We start from the raw sequence: 18,172 nt of genomic DNA, 5'->3' as shown, positions 1-18,172 counted from the left end.
TTTCTACATTAGCATTCAAGTGGGGACCGGAACATATTGCTGAAGTGAATCCCCCGATTACCTCTACTCTGGTGTTCTGGTTCACATTGAGGAATGGGCCTGGGTCTCTTTTTGATTGAGCAAAACTGGAAAACTCTCTCCTGGAGCACAGTCCCTATGCTCCAGCTGCCCTGGCAGTCAGTCCACAGAGACTGGCCTGAAGCAAACCCTCTAGAAATGTATACAGTGTGCCTGCTGGATCCTCAGCACCAGCTGTTTCTACAGACTGCTCTTGCTGGGCTGCAGTGGCTGCTAATGTCTGTAGCTATAGCCTATGTCTGTAAATGTCATGTTGCAATGTTGTGTGCTGTAATGTGGTGTAATGTACTATAATGTAATGCAATGTAGGCATAGCCAAAAGTTATTCTATAAATGAGGCAGGTGTGAAAAAAGAGAGGATGCTCGATGCAGCATTCTGCATTTTACATTAAATCACTGCACCAGCAGCTGCTCTTAGAAGAAAACAAGCTGCTCAGCTTTTGGTAGGAAAAGCTGTGGGAGCATCTTCTGTGCCAAAGGAATGGCTTCTGGGCTCCACATCCAAAGGGACTGTCTAACCTCAAGAGAGAGAGGTGAGAGCACACCGCCACAACTGGCACAGCTTACAAGACCTCTCCTGCTGTCCTGGGGTGTGGTATAAAATTTAATGCTTACCAGAAAGTGCTGGATTTCAAAAATCTGGCCAGTAGCTTCTAGGGCTTATTAGAGAGTATTTAGCCAAATCTTCCCTTATCTTCCTTCACTATCCAGAATTTCAAAGTGAGCACAAGTTGTTTTATTCCTGAAGCCAGACTGTAGCTGCAACTCTCATAGCACATATCACAGAATTGGAATCACAGAATCACAGAATGGTAGGGGTTGGAAGGGACCTCTGGAGATCATCTTGTCCAACCCCCCTGCTTGAGCAGGCACCCCTAGAGGCAGGTACCCCTAGAGCAGGGGGCACAGGAACACGTCCAGGAGGGTTTTGAATGTCTCCAGGCATTCAACAATGCCTGGGCATGAACAATCTTGGGTTTTATGCCAACATTTCATGTCACTGAAGTTATAGACATGCATGTGTATTTTGCTGGTTTACAGGCAAAATTCCTGTTCCCAGGATGTACAATAGGCTACACAACAATGCAACATGTCTTGACACAAGGAAGAATGACCTCACCTGAGATTGTGAGCTGCAGTTTGGAAATAAAGTGTTTCAACAGCAATTGCAGTCCCTGATGAGAACTGGAAACTCAGCACATTCTGGTCTTGCCTGGAATTTCCTTGTAGCTTCACATAAATGCTGTCAATCAGAATAATTTCCAGTAGATTCTATCTCTTTTGAAATAATAGAAACTACTGCAACTGATTTATGAGCACCCTTGTCTGACACTCTATCCATAACAATAAAATACCTAGGTATAAAACATCTTGTGTGGTTTATGCCTGATTTATTTTACATTTTTTCCACAAGCTAGACATGTACAGAGTTGCTGTAAGGTTGTTTTAATCCCATTTTTCTGTTGGCCAAACAAAGCTCCTTGTACCACTCAGGCCATGAGCCAGCCTGTATCATGCCAGCAGAACCACTGTGTTCCCTGTGCCAGTCCTAAGAGGTGAGTCCCACTGTGAATGCTTCCTGGCAGTGCCTGATCTCATTTTTGTTTTGAACCCCACAGCCTGTGAGTCACCAAGACCTGAAATTTGCCTTTCGTCCCCTCCTCTCCATTTTCTCTGAAATCCCAGCTTTTTGGGGAAATGGCCTTTTCCTGCTTTTTACTTTTGCAAAAAAGTAGGCACCGCTATGTGCCAAGACAGCCCAACACCCAGTTCTCCTGTGCTGCCTTGACCAGGAAAGACATCCCATTCACAGTGCCATACTGGGAAGGGGCTACACACACAAGTGGAGACAAGGGAGACACTGAGGTGTAGGTAGCAGAGGGACTGCAAGCCTGGGGCTGCTACTGGGATCAGACGGAGCAGCATGGGACAAAAGTGAGTCTGCCAAAAGGGTTCAGAGGTACTCTAGGGCTGTCTTGGAGGACATCCTAGCACAGCTATGATCTCCTTCTCAGATGCATTTGGCAGCCTGTGTGACACACTGAAGTGTATGTGACTGTGCTAGGAAGCAGGGACACGGGAGGGTGCAGGACGGAGCTGCGGGCAAGCGCAGCCGTGGGCTGAACTAAGAGGAGTCTGGTAAGGAAGTCCAGGTTAACGCAACACTGCATGCACTCAACGCGTGGGGTTTGGGCATTTCCCCTTGAGGGTGCCCCAAATCCCTCCAACCTCTCTTTCAAAATGTTACCCTTTTATGTAAACATACAACAAAAGAATAGATTTTTTTTCATAGTCAATTTATTTTGCCACCCACTATTTACTCATAAAAAAGTCAGTTTATACAGGAACCACTTAGCACCAGCCACAATTTGGTGCTGGGAAAGAATCTCAGATAAGAGGGAGCAGCAACCTGTCAGAAATTTATTTAAGAAATAAATGATCTACTGACCCATTAAAATACGCCAGCAAGTCACCAAGTACCTGCCTAGCTGGAGCTCTTGACTTTTAGCAGTAAGTATTAAGAGTGCATGGGTAATGCAAACATTGCAAAAGATGGTGGTTTTCTTGGATGTCCACCTTTCCCTGCCTGAAGCAAATCCCTTTAAGATGTACTTGAATAAAGTGGAGAGCAGAGGCAGAAATTTTACTGACCCAAGGGGGTTAATTTTTCTTTTTCTGGGGGTGCTGGTTGAAGTGGGTGTTTCACAGAATCACACAGTATCACAGAATCCCAGGTTGGAAGGGACTTCAGGGATCATCTAGTCCAACCTTTCTAGGAAGAGTGCAGTCTAGACAAGATGGCCCAGCACCCTGTCCAGCCAAAGACATATTTCTTGCCTCTGCCTGGAGTTTTTGTAAACCTGAATGCATGCACTGCCTAGGAACAATCCCAGTGGCACTTCTGAGGAGATGCTGTGTGGCTCTTTGTCATTTCTTGGCATGATGGCTCTGCTTCTGTGTCTACAGGTTCCCTTCCGATAGATCTCTGCATTGGGCTCTGCTGAGACTTCTGCAATTAGCAGCATGATGACAAGCAGGGTGGAGAGACACTGGTACCTGGAACATTGCCTTCCCTGGGGCTCCACCACCCTTTGGAGCCAGATATCAAAGACTTGTTCCTTATTTTAATTTAGCAGTAATTACTACTCCTCTCCTGAATGATCTGGTCCCTTGAGCTTGGCCTAAATCCAGCTGATTCAGTCTAAGTGTAGACTTGATGACCTCCTGACCTCCTTTCCCTGGTTCTGTGCAGCTCAAATACACCTGCAGCTGCACAGAAATGCTGGAGAGGTCTTTTAAGGATCATCCTGGCAGTTTGCAGCTTATATTTTCCTTTCAAATCAGCCAATACAATTGTGTCCCCAAAGAGCTTGGAAGTCACCTTCTGCTGTCTGAGTCAGGCCCAGCAAACAGCCTTTCTTCTCTCTGGGAGTATTCTGCACACCAGGGACTTCTTGGTCCTCAACAAAAAGCAACACAGAAGTGAATCAAGGTCTCAGTTTTTCCAGCCTGTGACAGCTGCTGACTAAATGACGGGGAGAGTGACAGGGCTGAAAAGACACTGTTCTTTGGGCGTGGAAAAGGGGCTATTAGGAACGTCAGGACTGGGAAGCACAAATGTAAAGTTTGTAAGCGTGTCAGGAAGAGCCTAAAATAGCAGACAGACAATTCAGACTATCAGGGGAAGAGTTCCAGGGATTTCTTCACAGGCAGCCTTTGTACCCCAAGGATACTGCCATGTTCAAAGTGTTCTCCACCTCTTATTGCACAAAGCCAGGGAAAAACCAACATCCTTATCCCTTTCTAACCTGTTACAGACAAGGGCTATAAAACTTTGATGAATACAAAACAACAACCACTTCACCCTTCCCGTGGCTGTTCACATGATTTATACTGTCATAAATTACTGACTCTTTTAACGAACTGCTGGTTCAGTCTCTAGCTGTTATCTCCAATTGCAGACCAAATTTATCAGTGAGGGTAATAAATAATAAGCATTGATCATTATCTAGCCCTTAAATATTAAAAGTCCATCTATTTATACTGAACATTTTTTTATCACATGTAGAAGTGCAACAACGAAGCAATGTAGCAAACCCAGAAATTCTTGGGCATGAAGAGGGTCACACTTACTGGCCCATGAACCTTTCATTCAACTGCAGAAGAACCATTTTAGTAAGAAGTTATTTTGCTTTATTTAAACTTATGTTAGCAAGGTATCATTTCCCCTGGTATTACTTGTGTGTTTATTTATCAGGTTTTACATATCAAAACCACTATTGAGACTTGTGCTACTAGCCTGGGCTTTGCATATGCCATAGAACTCAGAACAGTCCTTCCAAGCAGCAATACTGTGCTGTAGTCCAGCCCCACCTTCCCCAAACCCCAGTGAACCAGGATCTGCCTTCCTCTGACAAAGGAAGCTGCCCTCAGCTCAATAGCATTGTTTTGTACTTTGTTGTTTGGTTTTGTGTATGGTTGTTTCAGGTCAGCAGAATCACTCCAGCAAGCTGACTTCACTCCCCACTCTGATGGTAACATTTCCCTCTTAGATATGAGGTAGCGTATGGATCGTCACTGGTATCTTTTCAAGTTTGTGTAACATCAATGAGTAAACAGTATCTGAATCCTTCCTTAATGCTGTCTGGTGTCCAGCATAGACATTGATGAAGCATAGCCATCACTCAAAAAGCACTGCTCCAAAGAGGAGGAATGGATCTGGACAGATATTACAACCTTACTTACTTATTTTGTGTCTTTGAAGTGTGAGTGGGTGTAGTTTCCCAGTGCAACTTGTGTTACTTTATATGGCAGGCTTCCACTGACCTTCCCAGTACACATACAATCTGGGAATATACCCTTTTTCATTACATACTCAGTGGTCCTCGGCCATATTGGTCTTCCTAAAGCCTACTTCAGCTTCCTTTATTCTTTCCTGTACAACGCAGAGCTTCACAGTCTTGCACAATTTCTGTTGACTTTCCAGCTCCAGATTGTTGCCCATTGACTAACAGTGTTCAAGCTCAAGCATGCAGCTGCCTGCTTGGTTTTCTGTCATGAAAGGAGCTCTCCTTTTGTTACCTCTGCACAGGGCACCGGTGCCAGCTTTGCAGGTAGCTTTGTGTGCTTCAGCACCCAAGAGCTCTGCAGGTGCTGTAGATTTTCCTCAATCTCACTCTGTCACGCTGTGCTCTTTTTTAATCTACTCCACTGGGTATAGATGGCCACCGAAAGTCAGCTGATTTTGAGCATTCTCCAAATCATGTGCATAACCCCCTTGCAGAGTGCTAAATTATCTTCACCCCTCAGTGGTGATGGAGCCCTTGCTCTTGAACACCTACAAATAAAGAAAGAACTGCTTGGCTTTGACGTGCGAAGAAGCCACCTGACAGGTTGAGTGACAGGTGCTGTTTGACAAGTAGTTGAATTGCCTGGAAGAAAAGTCTAAAAATGGGGAATGCAGAAAAACAGGGAATGAAAAAACAAACAGTGGGTGTTTGAGAATTTGACTTGCCCTTATTTCCTGGGACACTGCCCAGATGCATCCCATACGGCTTCACAAGCATGCTCCCAGGGGCATTGCTCCAGCGAGTACCACTGGACATGGGGATGCCACCCAAAGGGCTGCAGCTGGCTGAGAGCGCCACACAGACACATGATCTCCAGGTCACAGCTGTAATCCAGCACAGATCTGTTGGCGGAACACGGTGTGGGCTTGGCCGTAGCTTCTGCCTGAAAAGCTCTTTGTAATAGCCACCGCTTTTCTTTTTATTTTTTTAACAGCATGAGATTTTACCTTAACTCCCCTTACTTCCTCATGACTCTTCCTTCCCAAACCCAGTTCAATGCCTTTGTCTCTGATAGCCTAGCAAGAGGAAATGTTTCCCATTACTTATTTGCATTCAAGAAATGACTTGGTTAATATGATGCATATATAGGTGCAACCAGGTCGTTACTGAATCACCCTATTCTTGTTTTTAATCTGATTCAGGTCTTGCGCTTGAGACCTCAGCAAACTCTACTGGATTAGTCACATAGTCAGTGATTTGAATATTGACAAAAGGAACAAGAGAATGTACTTTATTTGGACTGAATTAAAAATATGCAAAACGTGAATCCAGTCTACTTTCCATGGAGGAACTGTAGGTCATTCTTGGGTGCTGCCTGCTCTCCCCTCCATTCCCCTTGAGCACCTGTCACTGAGTCCAAGGACTCAGTGGAGGTAAAAATTAATAGAAATAAAATAAAAATAAATAAAATAGAAATTAAATTAATAAATACAATTAAAATTAATTAATTAAATAAAATTAGATTACAACTAATTAAACTAAGAAGAAATTTTAATTCCAATGCTCCCTCCCATGTCTTCCCCTTCCCTCTGTGGGGTGTACAGGATCAGTCCTCCTCCCACTGTTGGCATCCAGCCTCTCCTCAGGTTCAACTAACCTTTGTACTTCGCAGCCTTTATGGCTACTTCATCAATACTGCCTTTAGTGATTTCTCTCCCCAGGCTCCAGCATTTGCCACCAATGATTTCTCTCATTGTCTTCTTCCCATTCTTATCTGTGAATATGTAAACTAATGTGGGTTTCTTCCATGCTCTGTGTGCTCCAAGAGACCCAGAAGAATAAAACCTTCTCAGATAAGCATCAAGGATTAAAATGTTCTTGGCAAACCTGAGGAAACTTTGCCTGAACTCTACTAGTGGTTTTACAGATACATAATATGCATGACAGTTGGGGAAATTAGTCAAAAGTAAGGTCTGCCCCTAGCTCTGGTCTGTACCCTATGACCCTCTCCTTTGGGGAGAGATTATTTCTGACGGACAGTGGAAAGCACCTTCCCAGAAGCAAAGAAAATCATGACCCTCCTTTATAAGTTCTCCTCTGTCTGCCGGTGCCTGGCCCATGGTGCATCTTCATGATATAGCTGTTGGTGAAATGGGAGCCTCTCTGTGAAAAGGTATCATGCCACCTTTCTCACATGAGACACTGCTACCCTCTCCCAAAACGTTTTTTTGATCAACAGATAAGAAATATGAGTCCTACCCACCAACTTTGCTTTACGCATGAAGGGGTTTGAGCCTTTGTGGACAAGCAGGGCCAGGGGCTGCAGAGCTTGGGGCAGTGGAGACCCCGTGAGCTGCAAGGCCAGCCAGGGCAAGTGAGCCGGGCCAGCCAGGTGCCCCCTATGAGGGAACAGGTGGCAGGTCTGGGAAGGCGTCTCTGGAGCTGCAGGATTTGGATGAGGGACCTGGGAAGTCGAGGGGACAATACTTATCTGTTTGAATTAGGGAGAAAAGGCAAACAGCAACTAACAAAAGTAAATTCTGGTTGCCACAAGGTGGGCATGAAATAAGGGAGCGGGCAGCTACTGACACTTTAAAGTGTCACTTGAAGTGTTGCTTTAAAGTCTCATACTGCTGGTTTTGTTGATTATTTTTTTACAGCTGGATGAAAATATGAAACCTGTTTAACCTCACTCTCCTGCACAGCCATGATTCCACCAACAGAAAAGACAGGGCCCACGGTGTTTTATGGAGTAACTTTGGAGAATAATTTTGAGGAACAGTCTGGTTGAAGACAGCTCTAACTTGTGAAAGTAAACTAAGTGCTGTGTCCCTCTTCAAAAGCGTCCTGACTTGTTTGAATTGTGAGCATAAAAAAGGTTGATGTCTTCTGCACTGGCTTCTTTTTTCAGTGGTCTTATGCTTTGTCTGACAGAGAAGCTTTTGGAGACTGTAAAGATTATGGGATCAGTGCCTGCCACAAGACAAGTGAGAGTGACCTGCAGCAACACTGGTAATAAATGAAACATTGAGTTTAAAAAGCACATCAAATGCTGTTTTCACACTCAGACCAGCCTCACATTCTCTGATTTTCCTCCTACAGCACTTAACCAAAGTGGTATTTTTATTAAATTAACATTTTACTGTTAAAAAACCTGAAAGATGATGAAGTAGCAAACAAAGTATTTGTGCCAAACAATAAAAGTTTGTTCTTTGTAAATAAAATGTTCATTGAAAATGACACATGACCCTATTTCTTCTGTGTGGGGAAGGAAGAGGCAGAGTGTACCAAACATCGTGGCTGCATAAGCTTTAAGAATTCAGTGTTGTATAGTAGACATGGAAGCTACAGCTTTTTGGATTTGAGCTCCTAAGACCATTAGCCAGACCTTGCCAACAACATTTCAGGCACTGTTCTATAAAATGCAAAGCTTATTTTTTAAAGGCTGGGGGGGCAATTAAAGTGAACATGAAAAAAATGGCTAGTGAAAATGAAAATAATACGTATTTCAGACACTATTATGCATATAAAGATATCAAAGAAGACAAAATTATTTGCTCAAAGGCTAAACGAGTATGGTATTTTTGGTCTTAGTATGACTAAAATGGGTGTTTGAAAAGTAAGGGCAGAGACAAATTGGTTACACATGCTGACTTGAACTGGGAAGGTGCTTTTATTGCTGATGGTAGTGCAAAAATGTCAGGTGTAGCACATGTTTAGCTCAGCCTCAAAGAAATGAAAACTATTTCCAAAGTACAATCTGAGTCTATAGCTGCATTTCCAGTTGATTAACAACGATTGTGCATGCCAAGTAGCAAGTAAGCAGCTAGGTGTTGAAAGAACTTCATTTTAAGCAAAAGCTATGCATAAGGAGGTTGCTACACATATGAATTAGCAAAAATCAGAATGCATGTGAATAGCACACTATAAAAGTGATTCCTCATGGTAGTCAAAACTAAACCTGACTATGAGGAATAGCAGAAGATCTTATCCAGTGTGAGTCACTGGATAATAAAATGGCAAATGAATCTCAGTGTCTGCCGGTGCAAACTGGTACACAGTGAGAAAATTAAACCAAAGTACACCTATTCAAGTATATGGGCATATATGTACCACAAGAGGTACTGTTCTAGTTTCTAGAAATGCTTAGGAAAAAATCTTGGAATGACTATGAAGAAGTCAACTCATTGCTTTGAGGTGTCTGAAAATGAAAACAAGTAAATAGGAACTACTAGAAAATTATGGAGAGTGCAGCAGAAAACATTGCTCTGTGCATATATAAGCTGTGCAGGTACTTGGACTGCTCTTGTGAAGGTGGCACAAAAAGTTGTGACGAGTATAATAAAGATATAATAGAACAGCTCCTGCATGGCACAGATTCAACGAATTAGGCCTTTCAGCACAGAATAAAAAGGATGGAGAGAGGATATGACAGAAGTTTACGCATTCATGGAGGAGATGAACAGGGAAAGACAATTAGCTATTACACCCAATGGTGAGGACTCCAGAATGTCTCATGAAATTATATAAGCAGGTTTTCAGCACATGAAACAATTTTTCTTTCACCACACATAATTAAGTTATTGAGTTAATTACTCCAGGATCTTGTGGATTTTGAGATAGATAGATATATATATATATATGGGATAAATATTAAATATTTATATAATCTAGATACAGGTGACTTCAAAATGTGGTTAGACAAAGCAGAGAGTGAAGCAAGGACTATTACAAGTATAGATCCAGACAGAGCCTCTGGAGGTGCCTGGAGGCTACTGAATGAAGAGATGCAGCACAGTCTTTGGAAAGCCACAAGACATTACTAGAAGATTATGCCAAGATTTCTGCTATCTTGAAATAAACTAAAATGTGTTTCTGTGCTGAGGAAGTTACAACAGTATTTATTTTCCTATTTTTATGAAGCTTTTATTTTCGCATAACTTTACAATCCATAAGAACGAATGTTTTGTACATACATACACACGTTGTAACATTCATCACCTTCAATGTCACCAGAATAACCCTTCTTTACAGCTTAACTTTTACAGGTGCCAGAGTTGTTGATACTTGGCTCTTGCACCTCCTGCCAACTAGCCAGGTGTTAAGCAAAGCACAGGCAATAAGCCTGAACCCCTGGATTTGTTCTCTGGCAGAATTCCTTGCCAGGATTCCCTTCTCCTTCCCAAATAAAGCATGACTTACATTCCTCATGCATACAAGCAAGCAAACAAAAATGAAGGAAAGTAAAGGTAGCACTCAGCTTTACCATAGATTTTGTTCAGTTGTAATGAAAACCGCTGTAGCAGTACTGAGCAACATGAGCTGTGGATTTCTTGCAAGCATTTACATTTATGACTATCAAACTTAGGTATTATAACACATGGTTGATTCTTCCAGACATCTCTTCTTAGATTTAAAGATCTTACATTTCTGACTTCATTTTCTAAACCTCCAACAGCAAAACCATTCACTTCGCCATTTTGCAGACACACATGCAAGTTCTAGTTTTTTGTAATTGGAATCTATACAAATTACTAGATCAAGCTTAAATTTTATTTAAATCCCTACTGATGAAAGCATTCCTACTTCCAGACACACCTCATTAAACCAAGCTCAGTACTAAGTATTAAGTGCAACATACAGGACAGATCTTTACTTCAATATACAGAAACAAACACACCATTTTCAGCAGTACTGTATATACTTCGACAGCATTTTATTATTTCACAAGTCATATGCACCACCTTCTAGCTTTCCTATACACCCTCTTTAACACAGCATTCTTTTTGCTAGGATTTTTGGTCACAGTGTTTTAAAAAGCAACGACTCTCTACTGTGTTGTAATCAAGTGTCATTTAACAGAAGTCATTCTTGGCTGGCTGCTTTGGGTGAAGCGCAGAGTGCCTGAGGCAGACCTGAGCCCGACGGCAATGCTGGCTATGCAGTACAATCAAAGCCCAAGGTAAGGGTTGCAGTGCTGATCCAACTAATCCATGTCTAGCTGGCCATGGTCTCCACCCCTAGAGACTTTCCTTAAAATCAGAGTTTAAAGGACACTATAACTAGAAGAGGCTTTTTCTTTTTATTGTCAACAACAGAGCTTAAGCTCCAGAAAAATAACACCTAGTGACTTTTCACATGGCAAGTAGCCCTTCTTTGATTCACTCCTTATGCTTTCTGCTAGATTATTTTATTTTCTCTCACAGAAAGAGCTCTAGCCCTCGGCTTGGGGCGGCAAAAGTGAAATCGAGGTTGTGCGCACTAGTGAGGAGACCAGAAATCTGTAAGAAACCCAGGATTTCAAAGGGAGAGCAGCGGTAAATGTTACTTCTCTCCTGCCCTTACCTGCCTGCTGCCCGGTGCCGGCGGTCCCCGCCCTCCCCCGGGGCGGGGATGGGTGCCCCACACCGACCGGACCCAGCCCCGCCCCGGGCCGGGACCCCGCCGCCTGCACGGGCGGCCGGAGGAGCCCGGCGCGGACAGAGGCGGGCGAGGGGCGGGTTAAAAACGGCGGCAGGTGAACGGGGAGGGACCTTAAAGCTCTGGGACGGCGGGGCTGGGATCGGCCGCTCCGTAGGAACCGGCGGACCCGGGAGCGGAGGAGCGCGGCGCGCCGGTCGCGCCTCGGGGGCCCTGCTGAGCCGAGCCCCGCCAGGTGAGGGTCCGGAGCGGGTCCCCTGTGCTGGAGCGGCGGGCCGGGGATCAGGCCGCGCGCCCCCCGAGCGGGCTGGGATCCCCGCGGCGTGCCAGAGCGAGGGGTGGGGTGGGCGCTGGGCCAGTCACGTCGCGGACCCGGCCCCCGCTTCCCTGCGCGGAGCCGTCGGTGAGGCGGCCGTGCCGGGGTGGGGGCTGGCTGCCCCTGGCCCCGGGGCTGCGGGACGGGTCGGGTCGGGCTGCAGCCCGCTGGGGTGCTCCCACAGCGCAGCCGGTCCCGGGAGGAGCCGTCGAGCCTATAAGCCAAAACTGGCGTTTGCAAAGGAGTGTCTGCCGGCGGGAGCTGCCAGCAATCGGCCGCGGCCGTTCCCGCCGCAGAAGGCGGGTTGCGTGCTCCCGGCCCTCAGCGGGAGCAAAGCTGGGCGCCGACGGAAGGACAAGCTGGGAGCTGCCCTAAGGCGTCCAGCTTGTGACCACGAAGCGGGGATTTCGGGTGGTTTCCAACAGCTGATATCTTGGTCGGCAGGGCGAGTGTCCCGGTAGGTTCGCTCGGTCGCCACGGCCCGTTTCAGCGTTTCTCATCAGCAGGGAGCAATGCTGGTTTTTCCTCCCAGACTCTCAGCACTGGCTCAGAACTGGAGTGTGAGCCCGTGCTTGGAGCCTGGGATAACCACTCCAAATGCTTTCCATCAGTCCCGATTAGCCCTTTGTGAAGGTTTGTTTGACTTTATTTTAATGACTATGCAACAGACATGAGGAAATTCGTAACAGAAAGCTGCAGGTATCTGATCATAGCCTAGAGTTTAGGTCAATGTAAAAAGTTGCATAAAATACTGCTAGTTTCACCAGACACAAAACATGAGAAGTCTAAGGAATTCCAGCCATCTTCTCAAAGGCTTTTTTGTCTTACCCAATTTCACCTTTCCTCATCACAGTAAAACTGACCTCTCCCTCTTGCCTCAAGGCTTGTCTGTACAAGCTAGGCCCTTGGTACAAGGGAGATTCCCTGTGTTGGGGCATGTTAGTCCTTTAGTTGTGTTGGAACTACACCAGGGTAGAGAAGTCTGGGGTTTTTTTTTTTTCTTCTCTGTTATGTGAGAATGAGAGGCTTTGAAAACTTTGACCAGTGTGGCTGTTCAGTGTACCATGCTCTCCCCACAGCATGCAGCCTGCACCAAGAGCTCTTATCGTGGCCAGAGTGGCTCTCCCACACAGCAAAGTTCGGCCCTAGCCTTGAAAGATGATGGACCAGCTATGCAAGTTCCCAGTGCTGGTTTCAGTGTTGTGTCCAATTCAGTGATTGTTTCCAAATGGCTGCGAACAGTAAAAGCTGAGCCCTGAGTCTGAATTCTAACTTCAGCAGAACTTATATTTAACTTTCAAAGAGTGTGGATTTTAGTTTTCAAGAGTAGGAGGAAAGCAGAAAAGATGGAAGGGAGCTTCCCTGAAGTTTAATCTCCTGTTTATTCTGCTGGGGTGTGACAACATCTAGAAAATCAACATAAACTTTTTAGCTGAGGGATTTTTCCTCCCAGCTCTGTGGCTTTCCTTGTCTCCTTTTTGGATGAGATAGCAAGGAATGGGGTATCTTCCTTTGCCTGTTGGTTTGTGCTCTCTCTATATACATAATCTATATACATAATCCAGGAGCGCAGCATAGACTGGGATCCACCTGGCTGGAGAGCAGCTCTGTGGAAAGGGACCTGGGGGTCCTGGTGGACAGAAAGCTCAACAGGAGCGAACAGTGTGCTGCTGCGGCCAAGAAGGCCAACAGGATGCTGGGTTGCATCAAAAAGGACATCGCCAGCAGAGATAAAGTCATCATCCCACTCTACTCAGCGCTTGTCAGGCCACACCTGGAGTACTGTGTACAGTTCTGGTCCCCTCTATACAAAAAGGATGTGGACAGGCTGGAAGGGGTCCAGACAAGGGCCACCAAGATGATCCAAGGACTGGGAAGCCTCCCATATGAGGGTAGGCTGGGAGAATTGGGTTTGTTCAGCCTTGCGAAAAGGAGGCTCAGAGGGGATCTCATCACCATGTACCAGTACTTAAGGGGTAGTTACAAAGAAGGTGGAGACTCCCTTTTTACATGGAGTCAGATGGAGAGGACAAGGGGGAATGGACACAAATTGCTCTTGGGGAGATTCCGATTGGACACGAGAGGGAAACTTTTCACGGTGAGGACAGTCACCCATTGGAATAATCTCCCCAGGGAAGTGGTTGACTTGGCCATGTTGGACACCTTTAAGAATCGCCTGGACAGGGTGCTGGACCACCTTGTTTAGACTCTGCTCTTCCTAGAAAGGTTGGACTAGATGATCCCTGAGGTCCCTTCCAACCTGAGATTCTGTGACTCTGTGATATATATGCATGCATGCAGCCTGACAGCAGTGTTAGCAAAATCAAATGCTGTACTTCTGAGATGAAGGGCCTGCCAAGAAAGGGATATGTCTGAGTTACAGCAGAAAGCCTTGGAGGCCTGCTGGAGGTATCTGGGAGGAGTGAGGGCTTCTGCTCAAGGAGGCCAAGTGGTTCTTACCTTGGAGACAAAGAAGGCACCAGACCAGCCTTCTAGGGCTGTGACGTTGGCAAAGAAATCTGATGAAAACTACAAGAGAAGTATCTACTTTGTGGCCTTAACTTGTGCAGTGATAGTAAATTCTGTTGCATTGGGAAATATACTGAGATGCAAAACACTGACGAGAGTCAACCACAGAAAGGGAAATATCTCAAGAAAGGGAAGGAGGGCATAGAGGATGTATGGAGGAAATGTTTTTGAGGATGTAAATTATTTCCTGGCCAAAGCCTTGTTGAGAAATATATCAAGGTATGCTTTCCCCATCATAAGTACATGGAAGGAGGGAGTTTAATAAGCTGTTTGAATCCATAAACATATGGGTGACGTTGGTGAAAGTGGCTTGCATTTGCCTATGACTCTTGAGTGCTAAGAAGTCCTCTTGTTTGTAGGTCTAGAGCTGATTCTTCACCCTTTGAAAACTGACCATTTGGTGTATTATGTCATCCTGCAGGTAAAAGGACACAGAAAAGATGGACTGGGGAACTCTGCAGGCTGTTTTAGGAGGTGTAAACAAGCACTCAACCAGCATCGGGAAGATATGGCTCACAGTGCTGTTCATCTTCCGTATCATGATCCTGGTTGTGGCTGCAGAGAGAGTCTGGGGAGATGAACAACAAGATTTTGTCTGCAACACACTTCAGCCTGGGTGCAGAAATGTTTGCTATGATCACTTTTTTCCCATCTCTCACATCAGACTCTGGGCCCTGCAGCTGATCTTTGTTTCCACACCTGCACTACTGGTGGCCATGCATGTAGCATACACCAGGCACGAGAAGAAAAGACGGTTCAGAAATGGTGAGAAAATTGATATTGAAGAGCTGAAAAATGAAAAGATTCACATTCGGGGTCCCCTGTGGTGGACATACACCAGCAGCATCTTCTTCAGGATCGTCTTTGAAGCAGTCTTCATGTATGTGTTCTACTACATGTACGATGGGTACCAGATGCCTCGCCTCGTGAAGTGCAATGCATGGCCCTGTCCCAACACAGTGGATTGTTTTGTGTCTCGGCCCACTGAGAAAACCACATTTACTATTTTCATGCTTGCTGTGTCTGGGATCTGCATGATGTTGAATCTGGCTGAGTTGTGTTACCTAGTGGTAAAAATTTGCATGAATGCATCCCGGAAAACAACAGTTTTAAAATAATTCCCCAGTTTCAGGATTTCCTAGCTCCCCATTTCCCTCAAACTTTCTTAGGTGTCAGAAAACATTCAGAATATTTTTCACACTCGAGGACAAGGGTAAAAATGAAAGTTCATTCACGTTTAAGAAATGGTAGCCTCCCTGGGAAGCTGCCACTGAGGCACGTTTTAAAGATCATGAGCTAATTCAGTATTCTTGCATCCTCAAATAGAAAGAGCAGCCGTCTGGCAGCAGCTTTTCCAAGTATGCCTACTGCTGGGATCCTGTTGCTGGGACAGAGTCACTTTTCAAAAAGTGGGACTGGAAAGGCCCAGAGAAGGGTCTAGTGCCCACAGGAGAGCCAGGAATTACAAATGCACTGTATCATCATCAGAGGTGAGCCAGTAACAAAGGGTTTTGGTCAAAAGTGGGGTGAAGGGTTTTTCAGGAGAACTTAATGAGAGGGAAGAAGACAGGGAGGGGGTTGTATTTATAGTAGGTGTCTATATGCTCTGAAGTATTCTGGAGAGCAAGGAAAGAGCCTAGGAACGCAGGTACTCCATGGTAATGTGTGCTATCAGCTCTGCTGGGCAACAGCAATGGTTTGTATCTTTTTACCTCACCGGCACTGAGGAGCAACTCCTTCAGGGTTGGGGGTGGCCAGTCTCAACTGCTTGTGCATGTCATTAGGTCAGCACTGCTTCCCTGCACTCACAGGGGCTGCAGCGGTCGGAGGAATAGTTTGTTTCTTCATTCTCTCGGTCAGGTGAAAGAAAGGATTGTCACCTTTGAGAAGGTGGGGCAGTGCAATAGTCTTCCTTATTCTCTTGTTCTCTCCCAACACTTTGTACAGAATTGCAGTACAGTAGATTTTATTCAGTGAAAAGACTTTTTACCTCCTTCCTGTGCCTCCTTCAGCTGTGGATCTTTAAAAGGTTGGGTTTGTGTTTTGTTTTTTTTTTTTTTTTTTAGCAAAAGCCAAGAAAAATTGCCTTGCTTCATTCTATTTGTGGTCCAAAATAAGTGCTTCAACACTTACAGGATGATATGCCGTAGATTGCACCTATGAGTACTCCTTCTGTTAGTCCCTTTTCCCTATCCAACCCACACAGCTTTTCTTAATAAAACCTTCTCCCTATCTGAGGTACTTTTCAAGTGAGTCCCTCAAACCACTCCCAATCTCTTAGAAGTTCCACACTGTGAGACTGAATCACCCTTACTTTTCTTAACAGTAGGTCTAGCAGGAATTGCAGACAGCTTGCAAAGCTAAAATAGCAAAGGAACCCAATCAGAAATGAGCAGGAAGTAGATGTTTTTCTTAAAGTTCGTGCTGCTGAGCTGTGAATTGTGTATTACTAACTTGAAGAATTATGTGAATCAGTCTGGTCTTGTCTCTCCAAAGTAGTCTCAAAACATGCTTTATGCCTGTCACAGGCAGTTACACCAGCACATACAGCAACACAGTTTGCCTCCCAAGTGCCTGCCTGTTGAACCCACTTCTAGGAAAGTGGCTGTTTCTCCTCCGTAGCTTTAATAACTGGCTTCTCCCCAGAATGAGTGAGTGCTGTCTCAGCTTCTCTATTTGCATCCATCTCTTACTGTATACTTAAGTTTATCACTGTTGGAGTAAACCAAGCTGCATCAAGACCCCTCACTGCACTGGAAGCAGAGCATAAGCAAGTCCCATTGCTTGTGACCTACATCCAGTGTTACAACCTGACTGTGGATGGAAATCTCTTAGATGAGAGGGGAGCAAGAAAAACACCATCCTCAGAAGCATGAACAAAAAGATGGAAAGTGATTAATAATGACCTGAACTGCAAACTTGGACTGTCAAAACATCCTTAATTCAACTCTAAAGAACAAGGCTTAGCACATATCGGGTTTGTGCTTGGTAAAGTTCCTGCGTTGTTCTGTGTACAAGTACAAAGAGAACAATCTATGCTCCCAGTGCTCTAGTATTGCATTTCTTTTGTAAAAACAGGATTTTTTTTTTCTGAAATTCTAATTAAAGCACTCTTGTGGCATCTGTTTTCTGTATTACTTGTATGTGCCCTGTATTACCTAATGTGTCTAATGAAAATCTGTTTACCATAATGGAAAATGTATGCACCAATACTACATTTAATAGCCAAGGGCTACTGTAAGGATTTTAGCCTTCTGCTGCAGTTGGTTTTTTCAATTGGTTATGTTGCCTGTTATCCTGCAGACATCATATGCTGATAGTGGAAGGTCACACAAGTGATGCCTACTAGAAATCAAATGTGTGGCCTAAGTCAGGCTTGTACTAGCAGAACTGCAGCTGGAAAAAGCTGGTGTTAAATAACTTAACCAGGTCCATAGGAGAGAGTGTTTGTTTCTCAGCCTGCCTCTGAGTTTAACTGGAACTTGGAATAAGACACTAAAACTGGTAACACTAACACTATGAGGTTATCTTTGGGCAGCAGTTTGGCAAAAAGATTATCACACAGGGAAAAAAAGATAGAAATAGGGAAAGTGTCTGGAAGTGGCCAAGAGAGGGCTTTGATCCAGAACTGCAGCAATTAGGTGATAATAGCTCTACCAGGACATATTTACTCTCTGAGATTTCTTTTTCTCTGTATATTAAATTTGACTAAATAGCTGCTTTGTAGGGAAAATAAGTTCAGATAACTTCATAGGAACATAGGAATTGCATCTATTTCTACATGCGCTACATTGCATGGTTGACCTCCTACAAATGGATGTCATACAGATTAAAATACAATGCTGTGTTGGAATTGTGTGTGTTCCTTCCTGAAATACATGAGAAGTGTCTACATTTTTGGCGCTTGGTTTCTAGACTCTTGTCACAATGAAGGCTGCAGGAGTGTTCAAAACTGAAGGAGCAAATCTGAAGTCATGACTGAAAGAGGCTGATTCCTCAGTGTCCAGTGTAGCCAAGATATAAAGTGCCAAATAATGTA

At 44.7% G+C, this 18,172-nt stretch overlaps 1 protein-coding gene across 1 annotated transcript; it reads left to right on the top strand.

The window, feature by feature from the left end:
• Nucleotides 1-11,432: 11,432 nt before the first annotated feature.
• On the top strand, nt 11,433-17,254 carry LOC142052666 (gap junction beta-2 protein-like). The gene is made up of 2 exons (XM_075083112.1): nt 11,433-11,523; nt 14,555-17,254. Exon 2 carries the CDS (start codon nt 14,574-14,576, stop codon nt 15,249-15,251), a length of 678 nt encoding a protein of 225 aa, XP_074939213.1. The 5' UTR covers nt 11,433-11,523; nt 14,555-14,573; the 3' UTR covers nt 15,252-17,254.
• The last annotated feature ends 918 nt before the right edge of the window (nt 17,255-18,172 follow it).

The sequence above is a fragment of the Phalacrocorax aristotelis genome, chromosome 1 (assembly GCF_949628215.1).
Source record: "Phalacrocorax aristotelis chromosome 1, bGulAri2.1, whole genome shotgun sequence".
In the NCBI taxonomy this organism is placed as follows: Eukaryota; Metazoa; Chordata; class Aves; order Suliformes; family Phalacrocoracidae; genus Phalacrocorax; species Phalacrocorax aristotelis.
The sequence above is the reverse complement of the archived record's forward strand: the minus strand, read 5'-3'. Positions and strand labels throughout refer to the sequence as shown.